Raw genomic sequence first — 12,063 nt, 5'->3', positions numbered from 1 at the left:
GCTGGGCAAGGTGGCGCTTACTGCTGTAGTCCCAGCTACTTGGGAGGATCACTTGAGTCTAGGAGTTCGAGTCCAGCCTGGGCAACATAGGGAGTCAACGTCTCTAAAAAAATAAAAAGCAAGATAAATGGTTGTTTCTCTTCAATATTGCTGATCTCTTCAATATTCCAGGCTCAATGCATAACATTGAGTCTGTGCCGGTGTCTTAACCACTTGCTTTGTGATCTTAAAGAAAAATACTATTTATGAACCTGTATTACTAAACAGACGGCTACTACAGAGTTAAAGTAATTGGTTCAAGTCACAGAGCTGAGAAGTTGTCACTGATCTGAATCCAACCAACCCCTCAAGAGAAAGTGTCCATGGATCAAGCCTTCCTTTGGCCCAGGTATGTCATCAGCACTTCTCTCTTGCTGGAAAGCTTCTAAACAATGGCAAGCCACAAGCTCAACCATGTGCAGTGGCAAAAGCAATCCATAAGTGTAATACACACACACACACACAAAAAACACATTTATAGTTTTCCTGGCTGTCTTCTATGTATGGATAAGACTGATTTTCATTTTTGGAGGTGGAAAAGAGTTTGCTTTTCATACAAATATATTTAAGAAAATATTAATCATTTAAATATAAAATGGTAAGAAAAGTGTGCAGGTGGTAACAGAAATGCCAGTCATTTTATATCTGACGTGAGGCAGAGAATCTTGCTTGTAGCTTGATAACCCTGGGTTGAGGATGATTTTGTGGGAGCAGCGAATGGCTCTCTTTGGACCACATGACACACGTTCATGTGGTAGATGACAATGACAGTATATACAGCTAGGCACTCCAGGCCTAGCTTCTTTGTCTGAAAGTAAATATCCCCCATGCAATGTATAATTATTAAAAAAAAAAAAAGCAATAACTAATATTGTAGAATGCTTGCCAAGCACCATTCCAATCTCCTTACATGTATAAAATTCTTTCATCTTACAAGCTAGATGCCATTATTATGCTCCTATTACAGGAGACACAGAGAGGTTGTGAGGCACAGCTAAAAGTGACAGAGGTGGGATGTGCACCCATGCATGCTGTCTGCACCATCATGCCCTCACCCATTGTATTAGTTTGTTTTCACACTGCTGATAAAGACATACCCAAGACTGGGCAATCTACAAAAGAAAGGGGTTTAATAGACTTACAGGTCCACATGGCTGGGGAGGCCTACAATCATGGCAGAAGGCAAGGAGGAGCAAGTCATGTCTTACATGGATGGGAGCAGGCAAAGAGAGAGCTTGTGCAGGGAAACCTCCATTTTTAAAACCATCAGATCTCATGAGATTCATTCACTATTATGAGGACAGCACGGGAAAGACCTGCCCCTATGATTCAATTACCTCCCACTAGTTCCTCCCATGACACTTGGGAATTGTGGGAATTACAATTCAAGATGAGATTTGGATAGAAGCCCAGCCAAACCATATCTTTCTGCCTCTGACCCCTCCCAAATCTCACATCCTCACATTTTGAAAACAATCATGCCCTCCCAACAGTCCCCCAAAGTCTCAACTTACTTCAACATTAACTCAGAAGTCCACAGTCTAAAGTGTTATCTGAGACAAGGCAAATCCCTTCTGCCTATGAGCCTGAAAAATCAAAAGCAAGTTAGTTACTTCCTAGATACAATGGTGGTACAGGCATTGGGTTAATACAGCAATTCCAAATGGGAGACATTGGCCAAAATGTTTTGGGGCTACAGGCCCCATAAAAGTCCAAAATCCAGCAGGGCAGTCAAATCTTAGAGCTCCAAAATGGTCTCCTTTGACTCCATGTCTCATATCCAGGTCACGCTGATGCAAGAGGTGGGTTCCCAAGGTCTTGGGCAGTTCTGCCTCTGTAGCTTTACAGCTCCCTTCCTGGTTGCTTACATGGCTGGCATGAGTGTCTGTGGCTTTTCCAGGCACATGGTGCAAGCTGTTGGTGGATCTACCATTCTAGGGTCTGGAGGACGGTGGCCTTCTCATAGCTCCACTAGGTGGTGCCCCAGTAGGGCCTCTGTGTGAGGGCTCTGACCCCACATTCTCTTCCACACTGCCCTAGCAGATTTCCTCCATGAGGGCCCCACCCCTACAACAAACTTCTGCATTTCCATACAACTTCTGAAATCTAGGTAGAGGTTCCCAATTCCTGACTTCTGTGCACTCACAGGCTCAACATTATGTGGAAGCTGCCAAGGCTTGGGGCTTGCACCTTCTGAAGCCACAGCCAGAGCTTTACATCGGCCCCTTTTAGCCATGGCTGGAGTGGCTAGGATGCAGGGCACCAAGTCCCTAGGCTGCACACAGCACAGGGACCCTAGACCTGGCCCATGAAACCACTTTTTCCTCCTAGGCCTTTGGGTCTGTGATGGGAGGGGCTGCTGTGAAGTCCTCTGACATGCCCTGGAGACATTTTCCCCATTGACTTGGGGATTAACATTATGCTCCTTGTTATTTATGCAAATTTTTGCAGCCAGCTTGAATTTCTCCTCAGAAAAGGGTTTTTTTTTTTTTTTTTTTTTTTTTCTATTGCATTGTCAGGCTGCAAATTTTCCAAGCTTTTATGCTTTGTTCCTCTTATAATTCTGAATGCCTTTAATAGCACCCAAGTCACCTCTTGAATGTTTTGCTGCTTAGAAATTTCTTCCACCAGATACCCTAAATCATCAAAGTTCCACATATCTCTAGGCCAAAGGCAAAATGCCACCAGTTTCTTTGCTAACACACAACAAAAGTCACCTTTGCTCCAATTCCCAACAAGTTCCTCATTTCCGTATAAGACCACCTCAGCCTGGACTTTATTGTCCGTATCGCTGTCAGCATTTTGGGCAAAGTCATTCAACAAGTGTCTAGGAAGTTCCAAACTTTCCCACATTTTTCTGTCTTCTGAGCCCTCCAAACTGTTTTAACTCTTGCCTGTTACTCAGTTCCAAAGTTGCTTTTTTTCTCTTTCAAAGATGAGACTCTCACTTTTTTTGTTTTTTGGTGGTGAAGTAGGCTGTGAACCAGGACTGCCTGACACCAAAACCCATGCCCTGGGCTCAGGCTGCCTTCTGAAATCTCTTCACAGGGAAACAGAGAGGTCAGTGGCCCTAACCTATAGGCCAAGAGACTCATCTTCCTCTTTGATTGAACATCAAATAGGATTCCATCCACATAGCCGGGGGGACTAATCACTGGCTTTAATTACAAGTCAGCTAGGGCCTCACTCTTTCCTAATGAACACTCCCCACACTCCCCAAACTGCAGGATCTGCTATCACTCCTGCGTGGGCAAACAGGAACATCTGCAACCCATGATTACACACACCGCATCGTGCTTGGAAAATGCTCGGCTCTTCCCTCCACAGCCCCAGTCACTTTGATGGAATGACATAGACAAGCGCTGAAATTTGAAAGGGAAAATTCAGCTTGAGCTTGGGCAGAACTTTCAAAGATTCAGAGCCAAGTCACAACAGGGAACTCTCAGGTGTCAGCAAGTGTCCTGTGACTCTGGGCAGGCTAATTCTCTTTTTCTTTCTCTCTCTCTCTCTCTTTTTGAGACAGAGTCTTGCTGTATTAACCAGGCTGGAGTGCAGTGTCAAGATCTCTGCTCACGGCAACGTTCACCCCCTGGGCTCAAGCGATCCTCCCACCTTACTCACCCTCTCTCACCCCCCACCCGAGTAACTGGGAGTACAGGCACACATCACCAAGCCCAATTACACTTTGCATTTGTTGTAGAGACAAGTTTTGCTGTGTGCCACGGCTGGTTTCGAACTCCTGAGGTCAAGCAATCTGCTGGCCTCACCCTCCCAAAGTGCTAGGGTTACAGGCTTGAGCCACTGCCCTCAGCCCAGCTGATGGTGTCCTTGTGAGGTTGTCATGGCCAGTGCGGATGAAAGTGTGTGGTTCACACAATGGGACCAGTCCATCGTTTCTAGTCTACAGTGGACATCACTCATGAACATATGTGCAGAGTTTGTAAATCTTCAATTTTTCTGTTACTTTTTTTTTTTTTTTTTTTTTTTTTTGAGATGGAGTCTTGTTCTGTCACCCAGGCTGGAGTGCAGTGGCAGGGTCTCAGCTCATTGCAACCTCCACCTCCCGGGTTCAAGCGATTCTCCTGCCCCAGCCTCCTGAGTAGCTGAGATTACAGGTTCCTGCCACCAAGCCCAGCTAATTTTTGTATTTTTAGTGGAGACGGGGTTTCACCGTGTTGTCCAGGCTGGTCTCAAGATCCTGACCTCTGGTGATCCGCCTGCCTCGGCCTCTCAAAGTGCTGGGATTACAGGCATGAAACACTGTGCCTGGCCAATTTTTCTGTTACTTCTTTATACATTTATTGAATTCTTTCCTGTTAAATGTGAAAAATTGTGTTTTGTATTTTGTGTTTGATTTCATTTTCTCCATAATTGACATAATTATATTTATCTTCCCACCTAAGAGGAAGCATCCTCCACCACACCGCTCAGCAGGATAGTTTACTCATCAACTTACCATGGTTTTTGCCATAGCCAAGATTTTGAAGCAAGTGTCAATCTGGAGCACCAAGGCTTAGGCCATGCAGCCTTCCCCAGCCTCAGTGTCACTTGGTGTCTGCGATCAGGAGTTGGGGAGCAGGTAGCAACATCCCAGCCTTGGGATGACTTCCCTTTTCTTCTTTGTAACCAGATTTTGAAACATTGTTAGTTTATTTTTATTTTATTTTACTTTTTTTTTTTGAGATAGAGCCTCATTCCGTCGCCCAGACTGAAATGCAGTGGCACCATCTTGGCTCACAGCAACCTCCGCCTCCCAGGCTCAACTAATCTTCTCACCTCAGCCTCCCAAGTAGCTGGGACTATGCCCGGCTAAAATTGCTAGTTTCATCAGGCTCTGATCCACAATGGCCTTTTGCTATCTGCCTCTTGAGAAATCTATCTCTTTTTGTATAAATAACAAAGTTTTAAAAACACTGAAATCAGTGTTTTACACGCCAAAATTTAAAAAAAAGTTTATGTCTGGGAAGCATAGGTAGTAAAAACTTCCTTCACTATGGAGTCTGAGAAGCCCGATGTGGGAATTAAGCAGCTGACGAATTGGGTTCCACCCCGTCATCTCTTTGAAGCCTAAAATCTGATGAGGAAACTGAAATTGGGTAAGGAAATCAGAAAATAAAAATGAGAGATGGAGAAGTTTCTGTGCCACATTTGATATGACCAGAGATGATCACGGATGTACCCCCATTATGATCTGGTACACTGCAATTCCATTTTATAGAAGATGAAGCTCAGTGAGGTAACCTGGCTTGCCAGAAGGCACTCAGATTGTTAGCGACTCAGATTTCCATCCAGAGCCCGGGTCTCTAAACTCCTAGTTCAATCCCTAACCCTGGTCCATTAATTCGAAGTCACACAAAGGAAAGGAGAGTCAGAATCAAGTCAAAACTGTTTTATTGTCATTTACATATTTAATAGAAAAAGGAATGTAGCAAATGGCTCAGGGTTGTATAAAAAAAAAATCCAGGTTTGTACAGGTTGCTCTATTTACATCTGGGAGCAGAGCTGTCCCCACATCAGACACAGCAGCTGCACTTCTCCGATGCTCCTTTGCAGATGCAGCCCTGGGCACACTTGGCACAGCCCACAGGGCAGCAGGAGCAGCAGCCTGGGCAAAAAGGCAGAGTGAGAGGTCAGAGCAGACTCAATCAGGCACCTCCCTGTGTCAACAGCAGGCCTGGCCCGAGATCAGACTCCAGACCTGGAGGATGTCTTTTTAGGTTGGCACAGCTCTGTTCTGAGACCACAGGTGGTACGTTTGGGGTTTGTGTCTCAATAGAAAAAGGCTGCCCTGCCTCATTCGAACTCAGAGCAGAAAGCCTGGAGAGGGAATGACATGGCCAACAGGGGCAAAGAAAGGCGTTCCCCAGAAGCATACACTCCAGGCCAGCCTTGAGTTCCCTCCCAAGTTTAGCCACAGCGCCAGATTCCTGGAGATGGCCCCACACTCACTCTTCTTGCACGAGGTGCATTTGCACTCTTTGCACTTGCAGGAGCTGGCACAGGAGCAGGAGGCCCCTGGAAGGAAGAGATAAAGGCAGTGAGCAGTGAGTGAGACGCAGAAGGTACAGCAGTGGGTCATTGAGTCTCCAGTGCGCCATTCTCTGTGCAGGGCCAGCCCTCAGAGCTCCTTTCCCACTCAGGACAGAGGAAGCAAGCCCCACGTCCTCTCCACTCATGCTGGGAAGGGCAAGCACCCTCCTGTTTTACCCCACCAGGAAGGTCCCAGAAGCACACACAACCCAGGAAGATTCGGACTGGGGCCCAAAACCTCCTGTTCTGAATCTCAAAGACGCAGTGTTTCCTGCCTCCCACCCACCCTGCTTGCTCAGAGCCTGGACAGAGCATTGGGGCTTCGCCAGCAGCCCCCTGACCAACTAGGTGACGTGGAACAGGACAGCCTTGAGGCTCAGAACACTCAACTGTGACACAGAGGCACAGTGAGGAGGGCAATGCTCTCAGGAGCTATTCCAAGAATAAAGTACTGGACGAAGTAAAGGGTCCCCTTCTGCTCAGAGCTCAAAATGCGACCTCCTCAAATGCAGGGACACTGTACTGTGGCTGGGAATTGGGCATTCCCAGGCGCAGAGCCGCACTTCCCTTACCAGTGGCGCAGGAGCAGTTGGGGTCCACTTCCAGCCAAGAGCGGAGGGGAGAGGCGAAGAGGCCTGGAATGCGCGTTGGAACCTGGAGCCGGCTGCTCCCTCTGCAGGCGGAGATGGGACCGTACGCAGAGGCCCCGCCCGGCGCTTGCACCCGCGCCGCTGAGTCTGGGCCTCCTGTGGGTACTTGGCGGAACTGTGAGCAGCAGGCGGGCCGGGCGCAAGGTGTGCACCGCGGGTGTCCTGTTTGGCGCTCGCTCGCTCGCTCAGGCCTGTGCACCCGGTCGTCCGCGGCGCCCCTGCCGTCCTGCTCCCCGCAACTTCCCCAGTTTCTGCATTTCCTTGTGGTTGCTGGACATCCCCGTCCAGGAACCCAGCCTCTGGTGGTCGCAATATTCCCACTCCCACCACCCCATCTGCGGTATTTCGCCTTTCCTGGAGCCGGTGTGCAACCCCAGCTTCGTCCCTGGATAGGCCTGAGCCGGCGAGCGCGGCGAGGGAGTTGTGTGCAGAGAACAGTCATGGATGTGACCCTTGCTTTCTGCCCTCCTGCCCTCTAGCACTGCCTGTCACTATCCCCACCATGGTCCTTCTGCCACTTTCTCTTGAGCCCAGCAACAGGGCCCACCCTTCCATTCCTCATGCCTGAGCAGTTGTATGGGCACATTTGTCTGGGGCCTCCTTTACACAAAATTCTGCAGGGGCTCCTCCAAAGCCTAGCGTGCCCACCCAACTCCAGGAGAGTAGTCCTGAAAATATGGAGTGCCCCCAAGGGCGGGATCTGCTTAGGTGACTCCAGACCCGGAGGATGGAGAATCTTTGTTAAATAAGAATATTTACCTTTCCATTTTCCTATTATGCAACAATCTGCGTGAGTCTGTTTAATCATTTTAGTTTTTTGAACCCTCTCAAGAAAAATAAAAGAGAAATACTATTCTAAACACGTTTTTCCTGTGGAAAAACTAAGGCACAAAGAGCCTTAGTAACTTGCCCAAAGTTATGGCTCTATGAGATGGTGCCATGCTACCTGAATCCAGTCAGCTTCCCAAGAGGAGGAAAGAAAACATAATGATTTCTTTTGGCCAAGATATGTCTGCAACACCACTGTGCTGCTTAAAATTATTATTATTATCATTATTTTGAAACAGGGTCTCACTCTGTCATCCAGGCTGGAGTTCAGTGATGAGATCATGGCTCACTGCAGCCTCAATCTCCTGGGCTCAATCTATCCTCCCACCTCAGCCTCCCAAGTAGCTGGAACTACAGGTACAGGCCATCATGCCTGGCTAATTTTTTTTTGGTAGACACAAGATTTCATCATGTTGCTCAGTCAGACTGGTCTCAAACTCCTGGGCTCAAGTGATCCACCTGCCTTGGTCTTCCAAACTGCTGGGATTACAGGCATGACCCCCCGTGCAGGTCTGCTTGAACTTTTTAAATCAGGGGCGGAGCACGGTGGCTCACACCTGTAATCCCAGCACTATGGGAGGCCGAGGCGGGCAGATCACGAGGTCAGGAGATGGAGACCATCCTGGCTAACATGGTGAAACCCCGTCTCTACTAAAAAAATACAAACAATTAGCCAGGCATGGTGGCTGGCACCTGTAGTCCCAGCTACTCGGGAGGCTGAGGCAGGAGAAGGGCGTGAACCCCGGAGGGGGAGCTTGCAGTGAGCCCAGATCACGCCACTGCACTCTAGCCTGGGTGACAGAGTGAGACTCCGTCTCAAAAAAAAAAAAAAAAGAAAGAAAGAAATGTTTTAATCAGGGAGAAGCGTCTCTCTTAACCCTGGACAGCTTGCAAAGCGATGGAGATGGGAAATTTATTAAATATGTATATATACACGAAATACACATTAGAGTAATCTATGTCTGTAAATAAGACTGATTCTTGATTTTAGCACTGGTGAAAACTTTGCTTTCATTTAAATATATGTGATGATTAGTTTTATGTGTCAACTTGGCTAGGCAAAGTGTCCAGTTCCTTGATCAAACACCAGCCTAGATATTGCGGCAAAGCTATTATTAAAGATGTGATTAACATTTAAATCAGTAGTCTTTGAGTAAAACAGATGTCAGAGGGGATTTATCAAGTGTTACCGGCCCATTCAACCTGGGAGTGTCCAGAGGACACCACTTTCACCACATCTATGAGAAATAAATTTGTGAGGGACGCCCTAGCATCCTGGAAGAGCTGTGTGGTCACTTTTTTTTGCAGGTAGAAATTCAGTGGAAACTGCTGCAGCTGAATTGGGAACCCTAAATGCAATGGCGATAATTTGGTCCCAGTGTGGCAGGGGCCAAGGGACAGCACTTAATTGCCAAAGGCAGCATGGGCCTGGTTGTTGTCATGGATGGCACAGTCAAAGCAGAATAGTATGACTTGCAGGCCAGGAGCAATGGCTCATGCCTATAATCCTAGCACTTTGGGGGGCTGAGGCAGGTGGATCACTTGAGCTCAGGAGTTTGAGACTAGCCTGGCGAACATGGTGAAAGCCTGTCTCTACCCCTCCAAACATACAAAAATCAGCTGGATGTGTTGGTGCCTGCCTGTAGTTGTAGCTACTTTGGGAGCTGAAGTGGGAGGACCACTTGAGTCTTGGAGGTCGAGGCTGCAGTGAGCCATGACACTGCTCTCCAGCCTGGACGACAGAGCGAGACCCTCTCTCAAATAAAAAGAATAATATGATGCACAGAGACCTGTGGTGTTGGCTAGTTGATCATGGTGGTCGTATGAGCAAACAGAGGAATCAGCCTACAAAAATCTTACTCATCTGTAAAATCAAAATATCTATTTCCTGTCCCCATGACTTTATGCTTTGCTGGTCTCAAGGTATTAGTTCCAAAAGGAGGAATGCTTCCTTGGGAGACACAGTGATTCCATCAAACTGGAAGTTATGAGTCCCACCAGGCCACATTGAGTCCTCAGACTTCTGTATCAACAGGCAAAGAGGCTGGGCACTGTGGCTTACACCTGTAATCCCAGCACTTTGGGAGGCCAAGGTGGGTGGATCACCTGAGGTCAGGAGTTTGAGACCAGCCTGACCAACATGAAGAAACCCCATCTCTACTAAAAGTACAAAATTAGCCAGGCGTGGTGGTGCACGCCTGTAATCCCAGTTACTCAGGAGGCGAGTCAGGAGAATTGCTTGAACCTGGGAGGCGGAGTTTGGGTGAACTGAGATCACGCCGTTGCACTTCAGCCTAGGGAACAAGAGTGAAACTCCATCTCAAAAAAAAAAAAAAAAAAGAAAGAAAATCAAAAAGGAAAAGAAAACAACAATAACAACAACAACAAAAAAACACAGGCAAAGAAAGGAGTCACTATTCTGGCTAGGGTGATTGTGGTTACTTCTTTGTAATCACAATCTCTGCAATGGAGGTAAGGAGGAGGATGTCTGGAATACAAGAGATCCCTTAGGGTGTCTCTTATTATTACCATGTCCTGTGATTGAAGTCAGTGGAAACAACCCAATTGGGACAGGAATGCATGGCCCAGACCCTTCCAGAATGAAGGTTTAGGTCACCCTACCAAGTAAAGAACCACCATTGGTTGAGGTGTTTGCTGAAACAAGAGGTTTACACCTCTTTTAGGTTGTAAAAGAAGGAAGCTATAAATAGCAGCTATGACCATGTGACCAGTTACAGGTATGGAAATAAGGAATGTCATTGTTATGGGTATTTCTTCATTATGTTGTTATAAATGTGTGTGTGTGTGTGGCAAATATTTTTGTTTTCTTCCGTCTCTTATCCCATTGTCATATAACAGGGGATGTATTAACTTTACATCACAATATTTAAGTATTGCTGACTTTATATCATACTATTTAGGTTGTAGGATGTCAAGGAACATGCCTCAAGGATTTTGCAATCAGTTTTGGGAAGAGAGTTTGTGTCATTTCAGGCATACATAGGACAGTTGTCTCACGTTAGGTGGAGGTATGACCTTGTTTTAACATTAAGTATAGTTTAAGGAGATGTTTATGTCTCCCAAATTAACAAGTGGTGGACTGCAATGGTTAGTTTTATGAGTCAGCTTGGCTAGGTTATCATATCCAGTTGCTTGGTCAAACACTAATGTAGACGTTGCTGTGAAAGTGTTTTTTTAGATCTGATTACCATTTAAATCAGTAGGTTTTGGCTGGGCGCAGTAGCTCATGCCTGTAATCTCAGCATTTTGGGAGACTGAGGTGGGTGCATCACTTGAGGCCAGGAGTTAGATAACATGGTGAAACCCTTTCCCTATTAAAAATACAAAAATTAGCCTCTTAATCTGTTAAATAAAACACAAAAATTAGTTGCTCTTTGAAAAATACCAAAATTAGCGTGGTGGTGCATACCTGTGATCCCAGCTATTTGGGAGGCTGAGGCAGGAGAATTGCTTGAAACCAGAAGGCAGAGGTTGCAATGAGCTGATATCGCACCACTGTACTCTGGCCTGGGTGACAGAGCGAGACTCTGTTGCAAAAAATAAAATAAATCAATACATTTTGAGTAAAGCAGATTATTCATCATAATGTGTGTGGGCCTCATCCAATCAGTTGATGGCCTTAAGAGGAGAAACTGAGACTGAGGTCCCTGGAAGAGAAAGGAATTCTACCTGTAGACCACCTTCAGATGAAAGGCTATAATATCAACTTCTGACAGAATTCCCATGCTGCCAGCCAGCCTCGCAAATTTTAGACCAGCCATCCCCACAATCACATCAGCTAATTTCTTAAAGCTTTCTTTTTATCACTATCTATCTAGGGACATTTTATTGGTTCTGTGTCTTGGGGGAAACCATGAGTAATACAAATGCATGTTGGAAAATATGAATCATTTAAAGGAGAATTGTTAAGTAAAATTGTGATGTAGGTGGTAGCAGATATGGCAGGCATCCATTTGTGTGTGCCACAAGGGCGTGGACTGTCCTGCTCCTGGTTTTCTGTATCCAGTGCTGATCACAATTTCATGGGAAGACTGAAGACTCTCTGGACCACAGTTAACATGCTCAGGTAGTTGATGAGGAATGTGGAGGTCACATGGCTGGGAACAGCAGGCCTGGCTTATTGGTCTGGAGGTAGAAAAACGTCCCTATGCTATGAATAAAGATAATAAAGTTATAGCTAGGTTGTGTATAGTGGCTCATGTCTATAATCCCAGCACTTTGGGAGCCCGAGCCTAGCAGATCACTTGAGCCCAGAAGTTCAAGACCAGCCTGGCCAACATGATGAAACCCCATTGCTACTAAAAATATAAAAATTAGCCAGGCGGGGTGGCATGTGCCTGTAGTCACAGCTGCTCAACAGGATGAGATGGGAGGATCACCTGAGCCCAGGAGGTGCAGGTTGCAGTGAGCTGAGATCACCCCACTACACTCCAGCCAGGGTGACAGGGTAAGACTTTGTCTCAAAAAAATAAAATAAAATAAAATAAAATAAAAT

The 12,063-nt window shown here is 46.4% G+C and overlaps 1 protein-coding gene across 1 annotated transcript; it reads right to left on the bottom strand.

Moving 5' to 3' along the window:
• Positions 1–5,413: 5,413 nt before the first annotated feature.
• Positions 5,414–7,222, bottom strand: LOC103233028 (uncharacterized). The gene is made up of 3 exons (XM_007993353.3): positions 6,642–7,222; positions 5,989–6,054; positions 5,414–5,644 (listed from the first exon to the last, which is right to left on the bottom strand). The coding sequence occupies exons 1-3, from the start codon at positions 7,159–7,161 to the stop codon at positions 5,553–5,555; spliced, it is 678 nt and encodes a 225-aa protein (XP_007991544.1). The 5' UTR covers positions 7,162–7,222; the 3' UTR covers positions 5,414–5,552.
• Positions 7,223–12,063: the final 4,841 nt, after the last annotated feature.

The sequence above is a fragment of the Chlorocebus sabaeus genome, chromosome 5, assembly GCF_047675955.1.
Source record: "Chlorocebus sabaeus isolate Y175 chromosome 5, mChlSab1.0.hap1, whole genome shotgun sequence".
In the NCBI taxonomy this organism is placed as follows: Eukaryota; Metazoa; Chordata; class Mammalia; order Primates; family Cercopithecidae; genus Chlorocebus; species Chlorocebus sabaeus.
This window is presented reverse-complemented; position numbering and strand designations above follow the sequence as displayed.